The 25,288-nt window shown below is 44.7% G+C and overlaps 1 protein-coding gene across 1 annotated transcript; it reads left to right on the top strand.

Moving 5' to 3' along the window:
• The first annotated feature begins 691 nt into the window (after positions 1-691).
• On the top strand, positions 692-24,316 carry SDHB (succinate dehydrogenase complex iron sulfur subunit B). Its single transcript, XM_033114351.1, has 8 exons — positions 692-929; positions 12,381-12,508; positions 15,741-15,826; positions 18,660-18,796; positions 19,316-19,432; positions 22,130-22,231; positions 23,510-23,632; positions 24,127-24,316. Exons 1-8 carry the CDS (start codon positions 858-860, stop codon positions 24,202-24,204), a joined length of 843 nt encoding a protein of 280 aa, XP_032970242.1. The 5' UTR covers positions 692-857; the 3' UTR covers positions 24,205-24,316.
• Positions 24,317-25,288: the final 972 nt, after the last annotated feature.

The raw sequence follows: 25,288 nt of genomic DNA, 5'->3' as shown, positions 1-25,288 counted from the left end.
TGGGAAAAAAAGCAACACTCAAAAAAAACTCTCTTATAAGACTGTTGTGGGGATTAAGTAAAAATGGTTTCTGACGCTAAGTGGCTAACTAAGCGACGGAGGGTTGGGTTCTGTTCACACCCCTGCTTTACAGAATGGAGCTTAGTGTATTATTGTATAATTGTCCCGTTACTTGCGTATTAGAGAGTCCATTCGGTGAAGGCAATGTCTGAGCCTGGTTTGTTCACTCACTGTAGCATCCTAGCACCTGGCACATAGCAGTGCTCCATACATATTTTTGAATGAATTGAATGAGTGGATGAATAAATGAGCCTGTCACCTTTGAAATTCTCTATTCATTCACCAAGCCTCCCCATTCGCCCGGGAATGAGGTGTTCCTCTGGACACGGGACTCGGGACTCTCAGTGCTGAAACCCGGACAGTCGCAGGCAAACCGCGGTGTCTGACAAATGCCTGGCTAAAGCCACTAAGCGACAGAGCTGAGTGATACGACTGTTACATTTTCAAGAAGAAAGGGGTTAAAATCGGGACTAGACTCGGATCGGATGGCCCCGCCCCTTGTGATCTTAGCCCCACCCCTTCTCACACCCTCCCTCTCTGACTCCGCCTCCTTTTGGGAAGGTCACCTTAGAAACACGGGAGGCCAACCGAGCATGCGCCGGGTCCTCCGCGACTGGGTACACTTTCTCTGCCTTCCCTCCTCCCACCCGGGAAACCGGAAGCCTCTTATCACTCGGTGGCTCCTGCGCGGCTAGTAGATTCTGGGTGGACGCCGGCCCCGCGCCGCGGTGCTCGGCGGGACGGCGGCGGAGAGCGACCTCGGGGTTAAGGGGCGGGGCTGGACGCCAGGAGCCAAAATGGCGGCGGTGGTCGGAGTCTCCTTGAGGCGACGGTTCCCGGCCACAGCCCTTGGCGGAGCCTGCCTGCAGGTGAGCTCCGGGGTGGCAGAGAGAGGGCAGGCATGCAGGTCCCGGAGACGGCCTGAAGCCGAGGGGGCCGTGGAGGAGGCTGAGGGAGCACAGGTCAAGGCCCCAGGGAGGGAGAGGACCGCTACCCGCTGCGCAGTGCTCTGTTTGGCCTGTAGCATCCCTGTCGTTTTCCTTCTGCGCCTTGCCGCCGGCTGTGAGTTGGTGAGGGCGCAGACGACGTTTAGAAATAAAAGACAAAGAAAAAGTTCAGAGAGGGGACTTGAATTGCCCAAGGTCACGCGGCACGTGAGTGACGGGTGGAAGCAGAACTCGAGTCGGAACATGGGATCCGAGCCCGTTTTCTGTCACCAAACTGTCGCTTCTGGAAAAGACAGACCTGCAAGAGTGTGAGGGATAGGAACTGGGATGCGAGGTTACTCATCCAGGGTGCAAGATTGAGGGCTCGGGAAAGAGGGATTGGACTGGGATCGGTCAGGAAAGGGCAGGTGAATTGTTGGGGACAGGGCAGGGGACTGGAGAAATGGAGGAAAATCCATTCAGTCCCCTGACGGATCTGGATCCTGTCCCTAGTTGGGGGCCGCGGGATAGACTGGGTTCCTTAATCCTTTGGCCACTACGGTCACATATATCCAAATGAATATTTCCATCTGCTGACCGCGGATGGAAACTTCCAGAAAGGAAGTTTAGGAACGCAGATGTGCATTTTTCTATGTTTTTGTGTTTTTCAAGGATGAATAATAATAGGAAATTTTTATACATAAAAATGTCATTTCTATATAAAGCAGCTCAAATTGTTATTAGTAAATGCATAAAATAGTCAAAATATCATCTTTTTGGTTTTTTGTGGATTTCTGACACATTTTGGAAAAAAACTTGAAATCAACGCGGCAAAAGAGTTAAAGCAGAGTCGTCTTCTCAATGTCCTGTCAGTAAAGGACGTACAATAGTACCGACCTCACAGTTTGGGCATGGGTCACATAGGTACAGAGTTCGGTACAGCTCTTATTTGTATTATTCAGTGTGCAGTGATAGGTACCCCACACCTCTTGTATCTCAGGAAACTGCACACTTCTCAGATGCATTCTAAGTGGGAATATTTAGAAAGGGAAGGGAAATCGCCATTGCATCCATGAGGGACTGAGAATTTACAAATACCTTTCAAGTGCGTTTCCTTATCTGGGCTCCTCAACAACCCCAGTAAGGTGGACTCCTAGAAATTCTTACCTCCTTTTTAGAGACTTGAAACTGAGGCCTCAGAAAGAAATTGTTTACTTGCTCAAAATATCAAGGCCATGAACTGGTAGATCTAGGACTTAAACCCAGCTTTTTTAACATAGTACGTGAAAAACTCCTAGCACAGATCTGGGCACATGATAGGTGTACAAGAAGTATTAGTTCCTCTTCACTTTTGCACTCACGTGAGCATACCTCTCGTTCGAAGTACCTGCTCTGGCTGCATACCACAGGGCATATGGCCTGTTGTCTAATGTTACCTCTTTCCAATATGCTGTATATGAACTTGGACGAGTCATTTTACAGTCTTCTTTTATAGTGTTGAGCAAGCAGTGAAGCTGTGAGAGCCCCACCAGTGAGGGAATTCTAAAGTTCAGGTCCCTCTTCCACGAATGAACTGTGGAGAAAGCTAGTTAGTTTCAAAGGTCGTGTTGTGATTCCAGGGGAGGCCATTGGAGGGCCTCCCCCATCGCCTTTATAGGAATGAGCATTCATACCCACAAAAGTCACCCCAAAAAATTCAACAGTGAGCTTGGTGTATTACCTGTGGGTAATATGTAGGTTCCTAGGACTCTAGGACACAGTAGAATTTCTCTTCGGAATTCTTTTTATGCGTTAGTCTGCACCACTGAACCACAGTTCTGCCTGTCAATATATAATTGTAATGTATTAACTGTTGTTTGTGTTGCCTTATTCATGTAGACTATGAACTCCTTTAGGGCAAGTACCCTGTAGTCCTTTCAGTTGTATATTTCATTGCTCTAGCACTGGCAGGGCTTCGGCTACCTATCTGCCAATCAGAATAATACAAGAACTGATAATGTTGCCGATATGGAAAAGCAGAAATTATTTTCTGGGCTATGCTAGAAGCTTAAGCCTCCAGTTAATCTTACGAGGTAGATTTTAATATGCCCTACCCCTTTACAAAAGAGGAAATAGAATCAGAGAGGTTAAGTAATGTGCCAAAGTACACACAGCTAGTAAGTGGTAAAGCTTGGATTTGAACCAGTGCCACTCACATTTCAGAAATAAGCCTGTACCTTCTGCTTGACTCAGGTTTATACAGACCTCTTTGCCTTCCTCCTCTGCATTTCCACACTTTTCTCTCCTACCTCCAAATGTGTATCTGCTTTATCTAGCTCCAAGCCTGCTCCTTAAGGGAGCTTTCCTAAAGGAATAACAAGCAGCCTTCAGCATGATCCAGAATTCACCCTCCTCTTCCTCGGTTCAGTTCAGTCCAGTTGTTGATTATCTTGCTTCTTTCCTTAAATTATAAACTATGAAGTTAATCTGATCCAAGATTTCCTAGAAAGGTACACTCAGCCTTGAATACTCATTATTTTTGTTATTTTTGTAGATTAAGTAGAAATTCTTTTCAAGGACCTCCTCCATCGTGGTTTTGTAGTAAAGTGCTGGACAGGCAACAAAGGAGGGGGAAAAACACCTCAAAATTTTGCCCAACTCCCGGCTTTTGCCCACATATTCTCCTTTTCTTCCTGTTGCTGTGGGAGAATTGACAGCACTCCTTTGGCTAACCCTACACTCATACTCTACGTCCCATCACTATTTAAAGATAGCTTTCTAGTAATTCTTCCCTCTCCTCTGCATTTTCAGTTTGTCCTCTATCAGATCAGCAGCAGCAGCTCACAAGCGTGCTGTAATTTCTCCCATCTTTAAAAAAAAAAAGCCATATCATCTATCACCCCATTTCTCATCTTTATAGAAAAACTTCTCGTGAGATGTCTAAAACCCAAGGAGGTTATATAAAAAGGAGGACTAAGAACTGAGCCCCAATGTTTAGGATGGGGCTCAGTTAACATTTTCTCTCAAAACCTATTACAGTCAGGCTTTTCACCCTCACCACTTCCCTGAAATTGCTCATTTCGAGGTTGCCAGTGACCTTGACTTTGTTAAATCCAGTGGTCATTTCTCAAGTCTCACGATACTTTTCTCTCTGAAGCATTTGTCAGTGGTTCACTTCTTCCTCAAAACACTTTTTTCACCTGACTTCCAGGACAGCCCAATCTCTAGATTTTTCTCCTCACACACTGGCTGTTTCCTTTTACTGATTTCTCCTCATTAGCCCAAATTCTAAACATTGGGGCTCAGTTCTTAGTCCTCCTTTTTACATAAACTCCTTGGGTTTTAGATACCATTTACCTGTATATGTTGATGACTCCTAAAGTTTTGTCCCCAGCCCAGCCCTTACCCCAGATGCCCTGATTTAGATGGCTAGCCAGTTACATTCTCAAAATCTCCACATAGATGTCTAATAATACATCATATTGATAAGTGTGCCCCAAACCAAAATCCTGACACTCCCCACCACACACACCAACTTCCATCTCAGTTCGTGGCTTGGGCCAAAAACTCTCACATTCAGTCTGAGCAAATCCTGTCAGTTCCTTCTCAAAACGTGTTCAAAAACTAACCACTTCTCCCCGTTTCTATAGCTACCACCCTAGTTCAAGCCATCATCATCTCTTAGCTGATTATTGTAGTTACTTCTCTTTTTTTAATTTGGGGGAGTTACTAGTTTCAGGTATACAAAACCAGCATAGTGATTAGACATTTATGTACCTCACAAAGTAATAACCCCAATTAAGTCTATTACACATCTGACACTGGACGTAGTTGTTAGAATATTATTAACTCTGTTCCCTATGCTGTACTATATATCCCTAGACTATTTTAATTACAGTTCACATTCAGTATTATTTTATATTAGTTTCAGGTGTACAGTATAGTAGTTAGACACTTAAATAATTTATGAAGTGATTGCCTGAAAAGTCTAGTATCCATCTGACACTGTGCATAGTTTTTATAATATTATTGACTGTATTCTCTGTGCTGTACTTTACATCCCTGTGACTAGTTTGTAACTACCAATTTGTAGTTCTTAATTCCCTCACCTTTTTCATCCGGGTCCCCAACCACCATCCCATCTGGCAACTCTCAGTTTGTTCTCTGTATCTATTGAGTTTGTTTCTGTTTTGTTTGTTCGTTTATTTTGTTCTTTAGATTCCACATACAAGTGAGGTCATATGGTATTTGTCTTTATCAGTCTGACTTATTTCACTTGGCATCATACCCTCTAGGTCCATCCATGTTGTCACATGCAGTTACTTCTTACCTGGCTCCTGTTTTCACCTTTACATTTCTACAGTTCATTTTTAAAACAGAAGCGAAAAGGATTCTTTCAAAACTTGTCTGGCTTTTTCACTCTTTTGCTCAGAACCTTCCAGTAGTTTCCCATCTTTCTCAGGGTAAAACCAAAAATCTTTACAAGGCTCCCCTGACTTCCTGATTTCCTCTCCTATTCCCGTCCCTCGTCCGTACTCCATTCTCAACTCCCCTGCTGCCTTGCTGCCCCTCAAACACATTCCTGTCTCAAGACCTTGGTGCTCAGCGTCCCCTCTGCCTGATTGGCTCTTCCGCTGGGTGTGTATGGCTCGCATACTCACCTCTATCAGGTCTTTGTTCAGCTGTCAACCTTTTCAGTGACGTCTTCCCTGGACACCCCGTTGAGAACTGTAGAATTATAGCCAGGATCCTCATCCCCCTTCTTTTTTTCCCTCTCTTCTATTGCACTTTTCTCACCACCTGGCATACTATAGATTTTATTTGTGTGTGTCTCTGTGTAAGCTCCACGAGAATGGGGGTGTGTGTCTGTTCTGTCCTTCATCCCCAAAGCCTCGAACAGTCCCTGGAACATAGTAGCCACTCCATAATTATTTATTAAACAAATAAGTGGATGAGTATGTTGGGGACAACTGCCACTTAAAATCTTGCTGAGTGTGTGACTAGAGTAACAACTTCTATTATTCCTTAGATCTGGTTAGGAAAAGGAATTCTTTTCTTGTACTTTTCTATTTTGGGTTTGCATTTTCACCACTTATGGTATAGGGGCTAAAAGGTTGGGCTTTGCAGTCAAATGACCTGTGTTTGAATCCTGGCTCTTCGTTACATGATCTTAGAGAATAATAAGAATGTCCTTGCAGAGATGTTGTAAAGATTAGAGATAATTTAGTACAGTGTCTGACACATGATAAGGCTCAGTGAACAAAAGCTATTGTTACTGCTTCTACTATGAACACCTACGTAACGAATTTGTAGATTGCTATCGTTGGAGATTTTTTTTTTTTTTAATCACAGCTCCCATAATCCTGTGGATTAACTTTAGTGCAGCCCTCGAGATACACAAAGCTCGTCACTTTTAGACCCACAACCTCCTCTGGTCGCTTGGTTTCCCATATCTTGTCGTTCTGGTTAGCTCCCCTTACCCCACCAAGTGTTGTATAAAATATGTTTTTAACTCAAAAGGAATTTAAATAAATTGTTGGTTTTTTTAATTAATGGTACTAATTTGGGGACCCCAAAACTTATGTTGGGGTTTATTGCCTTATGATACTCTGCTGTTGTGCAGCCTTGCACTGCTTTTGTCTCACGTCATTCGTATAAGACTTGTTAAATGATTTCTAAATAAACCTAACCCCGTTGGGAAGAGCTGCATGGTCTAGTCTAGACGTTGGTATCTTTGTAGAGTGGATATGAAGCACACTTTTAAGTATTAGGAAGAGGTGTTAAAGTGAGGCCCCATTGCAGGTAACCATGGTCGTCTTTGACAGGCCTGTGAGAGTGAGCCTGAATGTGATAGAGCCAGACGCCTGTCGCCTGCTGACAACACTATTTAATCGGGCTTTAGGACCATGAAGTCATAGCTGACAGCCCAGAATCCAATTCTGTTTAAAGTCCAAGTCTTACTAATGTTTTGGTGGAAAAAAAAAAATTGAAGTGTATATATTTTTTAAAAGGCATTTGTCCTTCTCCCCGCGCCACATACTCTGGGAAACAGTTTGCCAGTTTCTCAAGAAACTGAACATGTAACTCCCAAACAACTCAGCAGTTACACTCTGGGCATTTGTTCCAGAGATACATTCACACAGAAACCTGCCCACAAATGTTCATTACAGTTTTATTCATAATAGACAAAAACTGGAAACATCCAAGATATCCTTCGGTGGATGGATGGCTAAACAAACTGTGGTCCATCATACTATGGACTACTACTCAGGAGTAAAAAGAAGCAAGTGTGGAGGTACACAGCAGCGTGGCTGCTCCAGAGAGCTGTGCCGAATGGAAAAAAGCCAATCCCAAAAGCTTACATACTAGACGATTGCATTTATATAACATTCTTGAAATGACAAAATTATAGAAGTGGACACAGAGTAGTGATTGCTAGGGGTTAAGCAGTAGCAGAGGGAGGCCCGACGGCGGTGGGCACGGCTGTAAGAGCAACACTCGGGCCCTTTGTGGCGGGCGGAAGGTGCTGCAGCTTTATCACCGTTAGCTTTCTGGGCGGGATATCGTGCTGTAGTTCTGTACGGTGTCACCGTGGGGGAAAACGGAGTATGTGGGATCTCAGCATTATTTCTTATAAAGTCATGTGAGTCTACAAATCCTTCAAAATGAACATTTTAACTTTAAAAAAGCTACTGTGGATGTACGCAACAACATGAATGAATCTCAGAAGAATTGTGTTCCGTGACAGAAACTAGATGCAAGATACACTGATTGCATTTATCTGAAATTCTATAAATTTTGCATAAATCTAGTGATAGAAGGCAGATCAGTTGCAAAGGGTAAGGAGAGGGCACTGTTTGTAAAGGAACACTAGAGAACTTTCTGGATGGAAATGTTCTCTCATGATTGTGATAGTAGTTACACCATGTACCAAACCTCACCATATCACATGATGTTTTGGTCAACAACGGACTGCATATACAGTGGTGATCCCATAAGATTATAATGCAGCTGAATTTCCTGTGCGAAACGGAAGGCTACGTGGTTCAGGAGGAATTTGTTTTCTCTGACGGGAGCAGTATCTTGTGGGGTTGGCAGTAGATTCCCTGTCACTCACAGCACCTCAGGTCTGAGTGCACCGATGACATCCCAGTCAGCCAGCCACAGACCTGTTTCAGCACTGTCCCCCAGGACTACGTATTCAGAGGGGGCCACAGCCCCCCCAGATCTAGCTTGATGGTCTTCAGAGCACGCTGCTGTAAATTCTTTGTCGAGGACCGAAGATCCTGCACAGGAACACAGGTCCGCAGGAGCTCCCTTAACACGTATTAAGTGTCGCAGCCACTTTAGTGAGAGCTCTGTGGTCGTGTGCAGCCAGCCTGTCCCTGACTTTGGAAATATTTGCAGGCTGTGCTGGTGTAAAGCACAGCTGTTTTATTTCTTCCACAATTCAGTGGCAGAGAGAGAGCATTTTATGCTAAAGAGGGTCAACAGAACCAAAAACAAATGACCCAAGTCTAATGAGTCCTCAGTTCTACACCCTCTCCGTGTTAAACACCCTCTTTTTTATGAATACCACCACAAAGTTCCTTACTCTGACCACTGCTCCAGGACGCGATAGCCCAAACCACACTGCATGACCATCCCTGTGTTCCTTTCTTTCCATCTTGATTTCTTATTGCTACTGATCCTCAGGCCACCTTTCACTCCCTCCTGACAGTCACTGTTAGGTGACGGACGCCTCACCCAGCCACTTTCTCCTAGATATTTCCAACCAGCCCAGCCCACAGCCCCATTCCTGGAGCAGCGCTGACAGCTTCGATGTTCTGCTTCTGACCCTGTCGGAAGGAGGCAGGGGGTGGGCTTGTGGGGCAGAGTTTATAAAGCCTTCCGTGGTGTACAGTGACGTCCGAGGCCGTCACGGTCACTCCCCACTCACTCACTGACCACCCCTCCCCCAGAGCACTTCCAGTCCTGCAGGCTCCGTTCATCCTGAGTGCCTTACACAGGTGAACCATTTTCTGTCTTTTGTACTGTACCTTTTCTGTCCTTAGACATGTTTAGATTCACAAATACTTACCACTGTGTTACACCCGCCTGCAGTATTCAGTACAGTGACACGCTGTACAGGTTTGTAGCCTAGGTGTGCAGTGGGCTGGATCATCCAGCAGGTGAGCAGTGGGCTGGACCATCTAGGTTGTGTTGAGTGCGCTTTGCAATGTTCGCACGACGATGAAGTCACCTAATGATGCATTTCTCAGAACGTACCCCATCATTAAGTGATGCGTGACTGTATACACTTAAAATTGGTGAATTTTATTGTAATGAATTAAATCTCACAAAAACAAAAACAAAAACGATTGGGGGGGACACTAAGCAAGTAAAATGATCCTGGAGCTAATACCTTCATGAATCTTTTCACCTCCTACACTTCCTCTTAAATACCACAAGGTGGCGATAGCCAAATGTCCCTGTCATTTTACAAAATGGAGTTCATAGTGGAAAATGTTCATTTGTAAATTGACTTTCCTTTTATTAATGATCTCAGCCACCTTGGTGATAAAGTAAACTACAGTTTTCATCTTCACCTTAGCTTTCATATTCTTCACATATTTTCTTTCATACTAAGAGCTGATATGTTTTCTGCTTCACTTAATTTGGGGTGATTTTGCCAACAAGTGACAAACACCATTGCATTTCTTGCAATTACTCAGTTAACCTTCAGAGTTTTTACTTTCTTTAACAGTTTACAAGAGAATTAGCTAGCCTGGAATACAGTCTGAATTTTTCTATATACAAATTGAGGGCTCACCTTATCATTGCTATTTGGACCGCCAGGATCCTCCCCTCCCCGTCACCATAGTATTGATAGAAGCTCAGCAGGACGTCGCTGGGTCTCTGCCTTGTTTGCTCTGCCTAAATGGAAAAGGGCTGCAAGGACCAGCAAATGGGAACGGCTTGGCTGTTGACTTAGCACTATAAGTACATGCCATGTGCAGGCGTGTTTTTGTTGTATTTGTTAATGGCTTGATGTGGGTTGCATTGTTCAGCCTTGTCAGGTAGATTTAAAATCAATCACATTTCTAGTATAAATGCTCAGTTTTTGTGCTTTTTTCTTCGATCTTTCCTAACCATGGGGAACTGGTGTATGGAAAGGCCTGGACCAGGTGTTACTGGGAGATGTAAAATGTAAGCTGTTGCACACGGTGATGGTTCACTTCATGTGTCATGCGGCTATGGGGCGCCCAGATAGTCGGTCAGACGGTATTCGGGGTGTTCTGTGAGAGAGTTTTGGATGAGTTTAACATTTACATTAGTAAACAGATTGCTCTCCCTAACTGGGTGAGCCTTACCCAGTCAGGTGAAGGGCAGACTAGAAGAAAAGGCTGGCCCTCCTCCAAATAAGAGGGAATTCCTCCTGCCTGACTGCTTTCGAACTGGGACGTCAGTTTTTATCCTGCCTCTGGACTCTGAAACATCAGCTCTTCCTGGGCCTTGAGCCTCCTGGTCTTTGGACTGGACCTGCATCATCGGCTGTCCTGCTGCACAGACCTTCAGGCTTGGACATCGATGGCTCGCCTTGGTACCCTGCTTGCCAAGTGAGATCCTGGGACTTATTCTCCTCCATAATCACATGAACCAATTCCTTATTATAAATTTCCTTTTTATATGTGTGTGCACATAGTTATTCACGTATATGTACACACTGTTGGTTCTGTTTCTCTGGGGAACTCTGCCGAATACATATGCCCTCAAAGAGTTTAGCACCAAGAAGAGACTGAGAATGTTCACAACTAAGTGGGACAGTGCCATGTTTAGGAACATGGGTTATGGAGCCAGACAGACAGACCTGGATTCCAGTTCTGGCTCCACTCGTCAGCTGTGTAATCATGGGCCCGTCACTGGATCTCTGAGCCTTTTTTTTCCCCTCATCTTTAAAATGCAGCTTCATATAAAGTATTTAATACAGTACCTGGCAATAATAAATAGTGGTTTTAAAAATGAGTATGAATTTAAATATAAAACTTTGAGCAATAGCACCCTTTTTGCAAATATGTTCTTTCTTGGTGTAAGCTGTCCTGGTTGAAGGAGGGAGGGGAGTCAGAGCCCCACCCTCTTGACCTGACTCACGGCAGCCCCTGAGGTGGCCCCCCCCCCAGGATTCCTTGGCTCCCTCTGTGAAACCCACTGACAGAGACTGTAAGTGGCCAGGAGGTGTAACAGAATCATCACAGAGAGCAGGACTCAGCTGTTTGTTATTTATTTATTTTGTTTTAAGGTACAATATTCTTTATCTGCTTTCCTGGGTAGTGCTATGGACTGAACATGTTCCCCCCGAATTCCCAGGTGGATGTCCTAATCCCCAGTATGATGGGGCCTCTGAAAGAGAATCAGGGTTAGATCAGGTCCTGAGGGTGGGGCCCTTATGATGGAGTTAATGCCCTTATAAAGAAAAGAGACGTGGGATCTCTCTCTCCGCCACGTGAGGATACGGCAAGAAGGTGGCTGTCTACAAACCAAGAAGAGAATCCTTACCAGACATGAAATCTGCCAACACCTTGAACTTCGTAGCCTCCAGAACTATGAGAAATAAATGTCACTTAAGCCACCCAGTCTTCAATATTTTGTTACAGCAGCCCAAACTGACCAACTATGACAACTAATCTGAAAACGCCAGCATCTCATTTTGGCAACTGCAGTAGCTTTCTAAATGGTTTCCCCAGATGTCATCTGACAATTCTCCCTTTGGAACCAGTGATAGTCTTCTAAAAACTAAAAATGATTATGTCACCCACCTGATAAAAAATTTTTGTTAGCCTCTCATTGCTCTTAGGATAAAATCAAAACTTACAAGTCTTTCCTGATTTCCCTCCATCTGCTACTCCATCTTTTCTCCTGTCACTCTGCCTCATACTGGGCTTCTCCGCTCTTCTCTTCACAGAGGCACTGTGCCCTCCCCCAGCCAGGCCTCTACACATGTTCCCTCAGCTTAAACACCTCTTCTCCTTTTCCTTAACCTCTATTCATCACGTTCAACTTAAATATCATGTATGGGGCTGCCCTGATTTCTTGCGTTAGTATAATTCTGCTGTATTCTCCTAGAGCACCTGCTGTATTCTTCCCTCTGCACTTTACTGTAAATATTTCATTCCTCTCTTGGCTCAGTACAGAGTAGATTCTATGAGGGTGAAGGCTTTGTCTGTTTTATTAAGTGTCATTTCACGAGCCCCAGTACCATGTCTAGAACATGTTAGATGCTTCATATTTGTTTCTTGGATATTGGATGACTGCCTTTCCCAAGAAGACCGTGTGTCAGTAATATGTCGGTTTGTAGCCAGTATTGCAGTTAAATAGAAGGATTTAACTTGCATTTTAAATAATTTTTTTTCTTCTTGTGAACTTTGTAAATTTCAGGCCTGCCGAGGGGCCCAGACAGCTGCAGCTGCAGCTCCCCGAATCAAGAAATTTGCTATCTACCGATGGGACCCGGACAAGACTGGAGATAAACCTCATATGCAAACTTATGAGATTGATTTGAATAAGTGAGTATCTCTGGGAAAGATATTTGATAAGGAAAGGTGAGCTCCTCATCTGATTCAGGGGCATGCGTTCCACATCGTTGGAAGATTTAAAAACACATCATCCAGTAACTCTGGAATTTTACCACCTCTTTTTAAAACAAGAATGAGGTAGGTACCTGATTCAGTGAGATAATACCCAAAAAAAAAATTTGTAAAATATCTTTTATTCCCCTAAATCAAAGTATGACAAATTTCTAGGAATAATGGTAGAGTTAGCTTTATGCGTAATATTTGAAGTCATGTAACACATCATCAGTCTAAATAACTGAATGCTTTTGTGTTAATTTTTGTGTATCTGGACGTATGTATTTTATAATAATGATAAACACCATAAACATGGATGAAATGGTGGTAAGGCAAAATAGGGATGTAGTTAAAACATTAAAAACTATCTGTACCTATATTTTAGTTTTATATTTATATCATAACAAATAACCACAAACTTAGTGGCTTAAAACAACACAGATATATTTATTCTCTTATGGTTCTGTCAGTTGTAAATCTAGTAAAGGTCTCTTCAGACTAAAATCAAGATGTCAGCAGGCTGCATTCCTTTCTGGAGACCAAGGGAGAATCCCTTTTCTGTTCTTCGGGCTGTTGGCAGAACTCAGTTCCTCGTGGCTGTAAGACCAAGGTGCTTATTTTTTTGTCAGCTATGAGCCGAGGGCCATTCCCAGCTTTTAGAGCCGGCCGTGTCCCTTGGCTGGGAGTTCCCATCTTCAAAGCAGCAGCAGCAGGTGGAGTCCTTCACATCACATCTCTTTGGAGCTACTCTTCCTCCACCACCTTCACTTGTAAGGATCTCCAGGTGGCCAAAGGGGATAAGACCTATAGGGTCATCTTTTGTTATAAATAACATTTTAGTTTTGTTCCCAGTTCCTGAAATAGCTCCAGATAAATAATAAAGGAGGTGAAATGGGTATCTTTTGTTATTCATAACAAGCCCCTCTCACCCACACCAGAGTTGATGTTAATGAGGTGATTTTCAGAGAGCCCCTCCAAAACCCTGGAATGGGGACTGGTTGCTAGAAGAAGCAACCCTGTTACTAAAGGGTTGGAACTTTCAGCCCCACCCCTGAGACCCTGGGAAGAGTGAGAGGCTAGAGGTTGAATCACTTACCAATGGCCAATGATGTCATCAATTGTACCCTATGTAATGAAGCCTCCAGAGAAAAATCCCTGAAGTGTGGGGTTCACAGAGCTTGGGTCGGTAACCTCACGGAGGTGCTAGGAGGATGGCCTGCCCGGAGGGGCGTGGCAGCTCTGCTCCCCATCCTGCATACCTGGCCCTGTGCATCTCTTCCAGGTGGCTGCTCCTGAGTTGCTTCCTTTTATAATAAACCAGGAGTCTAGTACGCAAACTGTTTCTGAACTCTGTGAGCCACTGTAGCAAATGACCAAGTCCAAGGAGGGGCCGCGAGAACCTCCCATTTAGAGCCAGTTGGTCAGAAGCACAGGTGACAACCTGGACTTGTAGTTGGCATCTGAGGGGACAGCTGGGTAGTCTTGGGGGACAGTCCTTAACCTCTGGCATCTGATGCTACCTCCAGGTAGATAGCATCAGAATTGAGTTACATTGTGGGACACCCGGCTGGTGTGCACAATGGCTTAGTATGGGAAAAACACTCACATGTTTACTGACGAGAGCGTCAGAAGTGAAGTATTGGGAGTGAGTATTACAACATAATAGGCTCAGATCATTTTAAAAAACTTCTCAGGACCTCAGTAAACTGATAAAGAACATGGACAGACTCTATAAAATTAGTCCACTAGAATGAACGCTCTCTGCGGGGAGGAACTTTCATCTGTGTTGTTCTCTGGTGTATCTCTAGCACCTAGAACGGAACCTGACATGGAGAAGACTTGCAATACGTAAGTGGTGAGTGAAGAAAAATTAATGAATTTATGACAAATACTCAACCACTGTAGTATTCAAAGATGTCAAATTAAGACGCTAACGATAATAACATTTCTCCATTCTCAGAATCACAGAGGGTTTTAAAGGTTCCATTTCCCAGTGTTAGCAAAGGTACAGTGAAAAGGGTGTTTGCATATTGCTGATAGAAATGCAAATAATACAAACACATTAACCTTCTTGTGGTGATCATTTCACAATGTATGCATACATCAAATTATCATGTCATACACCTTAAATGTACACGATGTTGTCGATTTTATCTCTATAAAGCTGGGGGGGGAAGAAATACAGATAACACTAAAGGATATTTGGGGAGGGGGCATTTTTTTAAAAATCCCATGCATAGAAAAATACTGAGGGATGGGGGCGGCAACCAGGAAATAGATTTGTTGATCACGGATCTGTGTGCCAGGTACTATGAAAATCACGTTTTTATGTAATCTTCATAATAATCCTGTGGTGCAAATATTAACTCCATTTTACAGATAAAGAAACTGAGGCTCAGAGAGAATCAGCCATGCAGAGTCACAGCCTCTGCATGAGGATAATCGTAGATTAAATATAGGTGGCAGACCCTGTTCCAACTAATTCATGTCCCGATGTCTTCACTCACCTGCAACGTCCTGTGAGACATAGGCGTGCTTTATACATGGTAAACTGGTGAAGTGATTTGCCTGTAACCTAGTAAGCATCCAGGCCAGGATTCAGACCAGGCCCTCGATGCCAGGCCTGCACTCTAGGTTCCGAGCCCAGGGCTGCTGCCCTTCCATCACGTCACTGCAGCCACGTGCGTGGAACACCCGGTGCTGTGGATTAGGGGACTGCGGTTGATTCACTTTGTTTGATCCTCTGTACCCCATTTTCTGTCATGGTTAAGCATTATTATTATTAACTAGACATTTAAAGCTCCTTACTGTCTGGATCCTAAAATTTGAAATAAACTATTTGGGAAAGCTTTGCAGGGAGCTTTAGGAGGAAAAACAAAATCTGCCAGTATATGGAAGTTGTTTCCTAACCTAAACGCTTCTTTAGCTTTCCACTTTCTAGAAATGTATATTCAGTTGTGGTCATCAAAACAGAACTCTGCAATAATGTGCAAAATTAGAACTATGGGTGAAATTCTGAATGTGACCTGAGAAGGCCAAATGGGTAAGAGCAGCCAATGTGTAACATAGGCAGACGTCTTACCATGTCATGCTAAAAGCGTGGGGAGATGGAACGTCACGTAAATACGACTGGGATTTTCTTGCTGTTGTTGTGTTTGGTTTTGGCTAGATGTGGTCCTATGGTGTTGGATGCTTTAATCAAGATTAAGAATGAAATGGATTCTACCTTGACCTTCCGAAGATCGTGCAGAGAAGGTAAGCGTTTCCTTCCCTGTCAGGTTCCAGACACTTATATTCTGGTTCCCAAAAGAGGTCTGGGCTGGCCCAAAGTGACAGAAATACCTAGAGAGCAGCTGCAGTGCTCTCCCAGGGGACCTTGCTGTGCACTGCACTTCCTCTTCTTGTTGGACATTTGAACTGTGGTATGAGGTCTAGTTTCTGAGTTTACTTCCCTTTCGGAGCTTCCTGTCACGTGGTTGCTGCATCTGGCGGTCCCTGAGAGCTGCTGCTCCCCTCGAGGACTAGCTCAGGTACCTAGCTGGCCACTTCTGCACTGCTGAGCTCAAATATTAGGGGGCCAGTGGAGAGGGGCTAGCTGGTGCTTCTGCACATTTACCATTTGTCCACCAGGAGGCATGTGTGCCCACCTCCACCTCCCAGCATTGTGTGTGCGGAGAGCAGGTACTCAGTAGGAATGTTCTGGATGGGAACAGCGTTTCCCAGTAATGTCCTAGTGAGCAGACGTCAGGCAGTGTGCAAACCAACATCTTTTACTTTAATAGCCATTGATGGAGCATTTTCTCAGTCTGTTGAGACTTTGCTTCCTGGCAATTGTCATCAATTTGGCTCAAATAAAGTCTTATAAGCTTTCTCTTAGGCTGGATGTTTTTCGTCGACATAAATCATCTGATATAGGGGGTTTAAAAAAAAAAAAGCCATGTATGTATTTTACATACTAGGAAAAAATATAATTATTACTGATAGTGTAATAGTGATATAAATGGTTTTCTAATATGAATGTCAGTAAAAATGATTTATTTCAAGAAAACCCCTAAACAGTCGTTCAAGTGGTACTCAAACATGGCAAAAAAACTACACAGGGGTGCTGTGAAGGCGACTGGCCCTGAGGGCCGTGGAGCACGTGTGTGTGCTGGGCTCCATTCAGTGCACGTTACGTGAAATAGACAGGTGCAGTTATTATTTACACTCAATGTACAGATGAGGAAACTGAGGCCCAGGGAGGCTGAGGGACTTCCCAAAGGACACATGGATGGTGAGTTGGAGTCAGCCAGAGTTGTTAGATTCCAGAACTGCACTCAGCAGTGCAATCTGGTCGGGCTTGGAAAACTTGGGATAAAACCAAAACAGCGTAGCTTGGGCCAAGACCAAGGACGGGGTTTGAACTTTCTTCCTAAAATAACCTCCCATAAAAGGAGAAGTCCTATAGATATCGGCCCATCGCTTTTTCTGTTCGTTCTGCTGTGTATGTCAAGCATTTAAAGTCCTTTTCCTAAGACATCTGTTTTGATTCAGCTAATCTTACAATATTGGATTTAATGTAGCAAATGCTGACAGATATTATGATGGTTTGGCTGAGTCCTGCTGTTCAGGGAACATTCTGCTGTAATTAAACACCCAACTTCCCCAAAGAAATCCTGGCAACACAGGAAATATAGATGCTTTTTAGTAACCTTTCCCCATATGAGTCTTTCAGAGCCAAGAATATAAGGTGGGGCCCATCTGGATTAAAATACATGAGGCAGAATGATATTAACTGCCACCCCTTTGTGTTCCCTTACTAAGAGAATTTCCAGGAGAGTCTTTTTAAGAGAAGGTTCACTGAATTTATTTTTTTAGTTGTATACCGTTTCTTCTAAGAGCTCACTGCACCGGTTGAATACCAAGCGTACATAAATATATTGATAATACTCAATCTCTTGAGGAACTTTGGGAGTATTTGCTTAAGACAGATCTTTGTGTTCCCTTGTACTCTTATTTACAGGAGATTTACAGGAGAGGGAGAGGGTAGAGTCTTATAAGAGTGAAAACCCTACTGGGCAAAATTCTGTCCAAAGAATCATAACATCTATAGGAAAGAAGGGAAATGACCAACGGTGCTGATAGTAATGGCAAAGATGGTTCATCCCGTTCCTCTGAAATAGTCCCTTGTCTTTCCATGAACAGTCTTGACTATTATAGTGCTGACACTTGTCTTTCAACGTAATCATATGGTATCACCTGAACAATAAACATCTGAGCCAAAAGGAAAAAAACAATTAAAAATAAAAATAAAAAAGTGAAAACCCCATGCAAGTTTCACAAGTAACCACATTCCTCTGGCCTGGTGATCTTCAAACACCAGCTTCAGAGAAGTGGTACCAGAGATTGAGATCGCATAGTCATTTTTAAACTCTGAAATACCTAGGATATTTCCACATGCAGGAAATGAGTCCAGGCTAAGAAAAGTCTCATTTCAGGCCACCTTATTTTTGCTTGCTTTGCTTTGCTTTGCTTTGGTTTCACCTTAGTTCATTCTTCTCCTTGGAGAGTCAGCTCAGGCAGCTTTTGTGGGTTTCATATCCCCAGGGCAACCACTGTGCTGCTTGTTTTGTGGGGACAATAGAATAAGAGCTACCTCTAGATAATCTGTACCCAGGCCTTAGCCTTAAGATGACCAAAACAATGTTGATTTGCTTTTGGGTAGTGTATCTGTTAGAGTTTGAGTTCAGATAGCAGTGACTGAAAAAATACAAATAAAAGAAACAGGCTGATTTTTCTCTCAAAACACATGAAGGGTGGAGGTAGGACTGGTGTGTTGGGAACTCCGTGATGCCAGCAGCATCCAGTGCCATCCAACCTCAAGGTTGCCTCCTGGGCACAAAATGGTGTTTGGAACTACAACGGTTAGATCTATATTCTAGGCAGGAAGGAGGAGGAAACGAAGAAAAGGCAAAAGGCACCTCTGCCACATGTATTGCTTATCAGCGCTACTCCTGATGGTAGAGAAACGACCATCCAGAAAAAAGAATGTGAAGCTGGATGGCTGTGAATTTGGGTTAAGGGAGTGTTAAATGTCTTTCCTCCGCAGGTATCTGTGGCTCCTGTGCAATGAACATCAATGGGGGCAACACTCTAGCTTGCACCCGGAGGATTGACACCAACCTCAACAAAGTCTCAAAAATCTACCCTCTTCCACATATGTATGTGATAAAGGATCTTGTTCCCGTGAGTTTCTGCATCTCCCTCCCCACTTATTTTGTTTGCTTGGGTAGAGTGTGTGCGTGCTGTGCTGTCAGTTCTGTAGGGCAGGCTTTTCTCCTGAGTTTAATTATGCAGTTTGAATGTTGGAAGATAAACACGCCTGGAAGATCGTCCAGCAGCTCATTTGGTGAAGATTGGGAATAACGGTACAGAATTACAGGGTTGGAACAATCCCAGAAATGAAGAATTTGGCCATAACTACAGAGAATTCATGAGGAAAATACCAATTTGGAAAGCAACAGTTGTTACGCTTTTACTTTAATTTCCTCCTCCCTGTACTTGACCACCTTCACTGACCGGGTGTTTTCAAGGGCAAATGGGGTTGGGAGGTTTCCCAAGGAGGTGAAGCAGAGATTTCCTACCCACACTTAACACTGTGACCGTTTCCCTTTTCAGAATCTCTGCACATACCAAGAAATAGGGTGCAGAAGAAAGCTAAGGGGTGAAGGGGGTATCTGACCCTTTTCTTTCTCTTTTCCTCAGGATTTGAGCAACTTCTATGCTCAGTACAAATCCATTGAGCCTTATTTGAAGAAAAAGGATGAATCCCAGGAAGGCAAGCAGCAGTATCTGCAGTCTATAGAAGATCGGGAGAAACTGGTCATTACCCCCCATTGATTGTCTTGATTTGAGAAATTCTGTTGCGTAGATGTTTGCCGGGAAGTGTGGGTTGAAGAGGGGGGGGGGCGGGGGTAGCATGAGACAATGCAGACCATGTAGTGTGTTCTGGCAAGGAACTTCAAAAGCATCTGTCCAGGGGTTAGACACCCATCTGAGGGCCGGGCCGGTCCTGTGAACGCACGAAGGGCCCGGAGTAGACCAAGGAGCTGGGGTGCCCACGCCCTGCCGTGAGGGGCAGTGGCTACCAGTTTGTCTTTTCCTAAAGAAACCCTGTGCGAATCGCCCCGTCCGTGTAAGTTGACAGCTAAGTCAGCGGTGCTCTTTAACGCTGTGGGCAGATAAAACCCACTGGCCTCCGCGGTCCTGCTGCCACCGCCCTGTTTTGTAGATGGATGGGAGCTAAAATAGTTAACAGGAAATCTGGGACTAGAACCGAAATGATCTTTCCTAACACCACGCGTCCGGTGACTGCTTCTCACTCTCTTAGAGTTGCAACTCCTGTGTACAGGCTAGGAAGTCTTTGAAAGTGAAGGAGTTCTTCTCAAGCGTTTGGTCTCCTTTTCTTGCACACCGTTTACCTCCTCTGAGAGGTCTCTGGGTTACACGCTCACCCCTTACACTCTTAGTGTCCCTGTGGAGCGGAAGCGGGAAGGGGGCCGATTGGAGATGGGTCCCCACAGCGGGACTGCAGGAGGCCAAGGGCATGCACTGTGACGGTCACGGCTTCATGTGTGCCTCCAACACAGCCTGTACCCTAAGGGAAGCAGGTACATTCCAGTCCACGGGCAGGCTGAGCACGGGGAGGGGCAGTGTCTTACTCCTTTCTGGCTCGTGTTATTTTATCAGTAATTAGTTGTGTCAATGAATAAATGAATTCTACCTGTTAGATCTGGGGAATAGTTAGCCCTCTCCTCTTCCCCATAAAACGTGAAGAAAAGAGAGTCCTTGTAAGAATGCCTGGCTCATCATGGAGAGCATGAGGGTCAACACATGATGTTGTGAGAGCAGCTGACTCCTCTTTCAAGAGTTTCTTGTTCTCAGGACATAGCTCTGCCCCCCGTTTCTAACTCCCAGGGAGCCTGTCACATCCCAGGGCCCAGGTTGGAACTGGCCACTCCTGCCCAACTCATCGTCTCACATCCCTCAGGTAGCTCGTAGCGAGTAAGCATCTCCTTGTTACGGTGTTAGGGACTGAAGGGTTCCCCGAGCCTATTGTCCCTAATGTACCTATTTAAATACCAAACATTTGTTTGTTTAGTATTTTTTCACTTCCTTAAATTAATATGCTGAACATAATTTTTTTTTATGGTTTTAAAAGCCATAATGCCCATTGTAGATAATTGGAAAATACAGAGAACGAATTTTTAAATAATCGAAGATTCTACCACTCAAAGATAACTTCTGTTGACAACTACCTTTGTTTTTCTTTTGTATATTACATCTTCACGTAGCCAGGATCAACATGGAAAGATGCTTTTGTGTCGCTTTTTCTCAATGATGTTATTGTGAGCATTTTTCCATGAGTGTTCTTGAAAATTCTTCCTAAGCATGAGCTTCCACTTGGCTTCCTACGACTTCATGTGTAGGTACTATGCGTGAGTTAACAACCATCCCACTGCTGTGGACAGTGCGAGTATCTCCCGTTCTTGACTGTTACAGATAAGGCTAGCTAAGCATCTTTATCTTGCAAGTTCCATCCAAAGAATTCTAATTAATTTCTTGTTACAGATTTTCCTACAAGTGAACTAAAGAATCTAACTGTCGTCAAGGCACTTCAGTCCTCTTCCCTTTTGCTTTCTAGCCCAGTGGGCCCAGTTTGCACTCGTAGCAGCTGCCTCAATAGTACATCGCTTATGTTGAAGACTCATGGTTACAACCATCACCAAAACTCGGTGTCATCTCTCATGAGCTGCCTCTTCAGATGTCAGCGCATCCTTCTGTTTTGCTGCGTTTCATCAGTTTCTGTTGTTCCCCAAATCTGGAAGTCCAGTTTGATAGAACTGGTTGGGCAGATAACGTCAGAGTTGCAGGCGTTAAGGAGCAGGGATTTCAGAGTCAGACCCCCTGGGGTCCCATCGCAGCTGTGCTGCTTGCCACTGTGTCACCCTGGGCAAGTGACCTAACCTCTCTGAGCCTCAGTTCCGTACCTGTGAAATGGGACTCCAATAGTACTCACCCCATAGGATTACTGTGATGACCAAATGACGTTACGTCCGTAAAGCACACGGTGCTCCACGCAGGTTGGCTGTTATTTAGGGTGATGCCCATGTTCCCATCGAAAGCCTCCTCTGCTGGGCCAGGCCGAAGCTGGTGTAAACTGCCAGGTGCCTCGGCGCCCAGCGCCTTTTAGTTTCTCTTAGACTGTGTTCTAAGTGGTAAGGTTTCTTCATGGTGTTTTTTGTTTGTGTCTTTTGTTTTTGTCTTGGATAGGTGGGGGTATTGATTAAAGAATAAGTACATTGTGCTTGGACTTAAGAATGCTGGACTCTCACCCGCAAATGTTTATATTTCAATTCTAAGATCTTTTTTATGAATCTGGTAAATCTCGGCAAACCACTGCTAGGATTTCACCAAGAACACACACATGCCAGTTGGCATTTCGTTCATGCACGGACCCCAGACATCACATTTAGTCACCAAGGGTTGTGATGGGCCCTTTCTTTTCTCCCTACGCAGGATGGCCTGTATGAGTGCATTCTCTGTGCCTGCTGCAGCACCAGCTGCCCCAGCTACTGGTGGAATGGAGACAAATACTTGGGGCCTGCGGTTCTTATGCAGGTAAGCTGCTCCGTAATTGCTTTAAGAGAAGTTTAAACTCAAGCATCCAAGAATCCCAGAGGACAATATGTTGTTGGACACCAGACATTCAGGGGGTGATGGCTTCCTTCATTGGCATCCATTTCAAACAGGGTGATCGGTTGCGTTGTCTTCACTTGGCTTTTAGTAAATCTAGGGCTTCATCTGCAAAAGGCCTTCATTTCAGTGTGGTGAGAGTAACGCCCAGGGTGGTGGCATGCTGGTTGGCAAACCATGCCTTGCAGATGTTTAAAATGTGTTTCCTGTGCAGCTGGCTCTTACCTACCCACTGGCCTGCTTCCCCCAGACTGCCTGTATGGCTCCCCATCTCCCTCTCACAGGGATTTTGAAGGTGCGAGCAGGGGAGAGAGAAGTGTTGTTGAGGGGCGACTACCCAGCTAGCTGTCGGTGTCAGGTTGGAAATTGTTTCCAGGCTGATGGAAACCAGGAGAACTGGGTTTAGGGTTTGCATAGGAAGTAGTATTGCTTTTCATTTCCTTTTACTCTATGAAAGTCACTGTCTTTGTTCCCGGAAAAGTCATACATTGTAGGTTTATGGTCAGTGCTTTCCACAGACTCTTGAGCAAGTCAAAACAACTTCTCACTTTCCCACAAAAAGAGAAATGATGTGGCTGTGTGACAATTGAGCAGTATTGATTCCCAGCCATGGTTGAGATTGAATAATGAGGTACATTCAGAGCTGGCACTTGAACCAGGAGCCCGAGTTGTTGGGAAACATGGAAGTTCTCTCAGTAACGCTACCAGAGCAGGCCCTGTGGTCAGGAGGTTAGTCAGTTTTCAGCTGGCTGGTCTCAGGCTTCTGGGATGGGTGTACTAACACAAAGACTCAGTAAGTGGAGCAAATATGATCTCTAGTCAGGTCTGTGAAGTCATCAGTTTACTCAAAGACAGTGGGTAGGTGCCCGGAAGACAGATAGCGTCATATGACACAGTCCCTGCCTTCACTAATTCATAATCTGGGTAGGAAGCTAATGAGCAACTTGAAATAATTAGAAGACGATGCCTGACTGTGTTTAATGAAGCACCAGGTGCAGTGTAATTCAGAGGTTCATGGGAGTCATTAATCAAGAGAGTTGGGCAGGCGTCTTTCCTTGGAAGATGGCCAGAACTAGAGTATGGAGACAAGGCGTCGGAGCTGACAGAACCCCCTTTCTTCTGTGCTCCCGGAGCTGGGGGGCACCAGAGGGCGGCTCTGGCCGGTTAACATGACAGCTCAGCCCGTGCGTCCCCATTTCCCAGGCCTATCGCTGGATGATCGACTCCAGAGACGAGTTCACAGAGGAGCGCCTGGCCAAGCTGCAGGACCCGTTCTCTCTGTACCGCTGCCACACCATCATGAACTGCACACGGACCTGTCCCAAGGTACGCGGGGCCCGCGGCCCTAAGCTCTGCCTCTGAGCTGAAGTGTCAGGAGTGGCGTGAGCAAACTTGCATTGGAGGTGGGGAGGAACCAGTTTCCTCCACACGCCTCAGAGAGCTTGTGTGTGCTGATTTCTGATGAGGACGTAGTGAGAGTGGTACTTCCTGTGTGACACCGTTAGGGACGCCTGGCTGGTTTGGACACCAGCTGTAGTCAGTGGAAGAGACACTCGGCCCCGGGCTTGTTGGCCTGCTACGGTGAGCCACAGCAGCAGGAAGAAAACAACACAGGGCTCTTGCCAGAGAGCCGACTGTTTTAAAATGTCTGAAAGTAGACATGGAAGGAAGCTCTTACCCAAGCCCCTGGGTTTTAGAGGACCTGATTTGCATTCACTCTGCTTTGACACTGTACCAGCGGGGGGAGGAGTTTCACCCAAGGTCATGGGCTTCTTCCATTCAATTTCACCTATCATTTGCTTCTCTTCTCTTTTTTCAAGGGGCTGAATCCAGGCAAAGCTATTGCTGAAATCAAGAAAATGATGGCAACCTACAAGGAGAAGAAAGCTTCAGCTTAACTGTTCTCACGCTAAACATGACTCATAACCAGCTCAGCTGAACATAATTTATATCTAATTTGAGTTCCTTCGAAGTTCTTGATTTTCCATGACTACAGCATGTATAATAAAACTTAAGAAATAAATAAATGTTATTCTACTTTATTAACAAAAAGCATGCTTGTTTCTTTGACTTGCCGTGGAGGAACGTGAGGGTGCTGGAAGGAGCAGTCCTTGGTTTAAAGAGGAGCCAGGGCTCCAGAACCCCTGGGGGTGGGGTGGGGTACAGCAGGTACAAACACGGAGTTGGTATCATGCAGGACCCGGGGCTTGTTTCCAGCTTTGCCATTCACCAGCTGCACGACCTTGGGCAGGTTCCTTCTCGTTGCGACTCCATCAGCCCATCGATAAAATGGTGCCTACGTCACCCACCTGTTGTGAGAAGGCCTGGCACTTACTCTGAGTGCTTGTCATACAGCATCCCGGTTTCTACTTTCAACATTAGAAGTATTTAAAATCAAAGCTTGCTAAGTCTTTTTTATCTCATTGAGGCAAGGTTTGAGATTCCTCCAGCACAGAGCAACGACCCAGATCAGCTGTGAACTTGAATTCGTTCCACAAATGACCTCACGGGACCTCTCAGGGCAAGCCTGAATTCCCACCATTGCGGCCTTGGCTCTGCTGCTTGCTGCAAAAGTAGTAACACTCATTGAAAAAACACAGTGCAAAAGTATGTCAAGTAAAAAGTGGAAGCCCCCACAAAAACCTCCCCAAGTCCTACATCCCCCACTGAGTTTATAATTTCCTTCCAGACCTTTATGTCATTACAAATGTGTGGCATAACAAAACTTTTCTCCTTCAAAAATAAAGTATGATATAATCTGTTAGCAGCTTTCTGGTTTTCCATTTTTTAATTGTGAAATACATAAAATTTGCCATCTTAGCCATTTTAAGTGTATATTTAAATGGTATTAAGTACACTTTCATAATTGTGCAACCATCACCGCCATCCCTCTCCAGAACTCTTCATCTTGCAAAACTGAAACTGTACCCGTTAAACAAAAACTCCCCACTTCCACTCCCCATTTCCCTTCCCCCAGCCCCT

This window comes from Rhinolophus ferrumequinum, chromosome 9 (assembly GCF_004115265.2).
Source record: "Rhinolophus ferrumequinum isolate MPI-CBG mRhiFer1 chromosome 9, mRhiFer1_v1.p, whole genome shotgun sequence".
Lineage (NCBI taxonomy): Eukaryota > Metazoa > Chordata > Mammalia > Chiroptera > Rhinolophidae > Rhinolophus > Rhinolophus ferrumequinum.
The sequence above is the reverse complement of the archived record's forward strand: the minus strand, read 5'-3'. Positions and strand labels throughout refer to the sequence as shown.

Bases quoted from the DNA above. Each gene is read 5' to 3' on its own strand.
- SDHB (XM_033114351.1), top strand. From the start codon at position 858: ATGGCGGCGGTGGTCGGAGTCTCCTTGAGGCGACGGTTCCCGGCCACA. The intron at 12,509-15,740 runs GTGAGTATCTCT...GGTTTTGGCTAG, and splicing joins TATGAGATTGATTTGAATAA to ATGTGGTCCTATGGTGTTGG. The intron at 23,633-24,126 runs GTACGCGGGGCC...TCTTTTTTCAAG, and splicing joins GCACACGGACCTGTCCCAAG to GGGCTGAATCCAGGCAAAGC.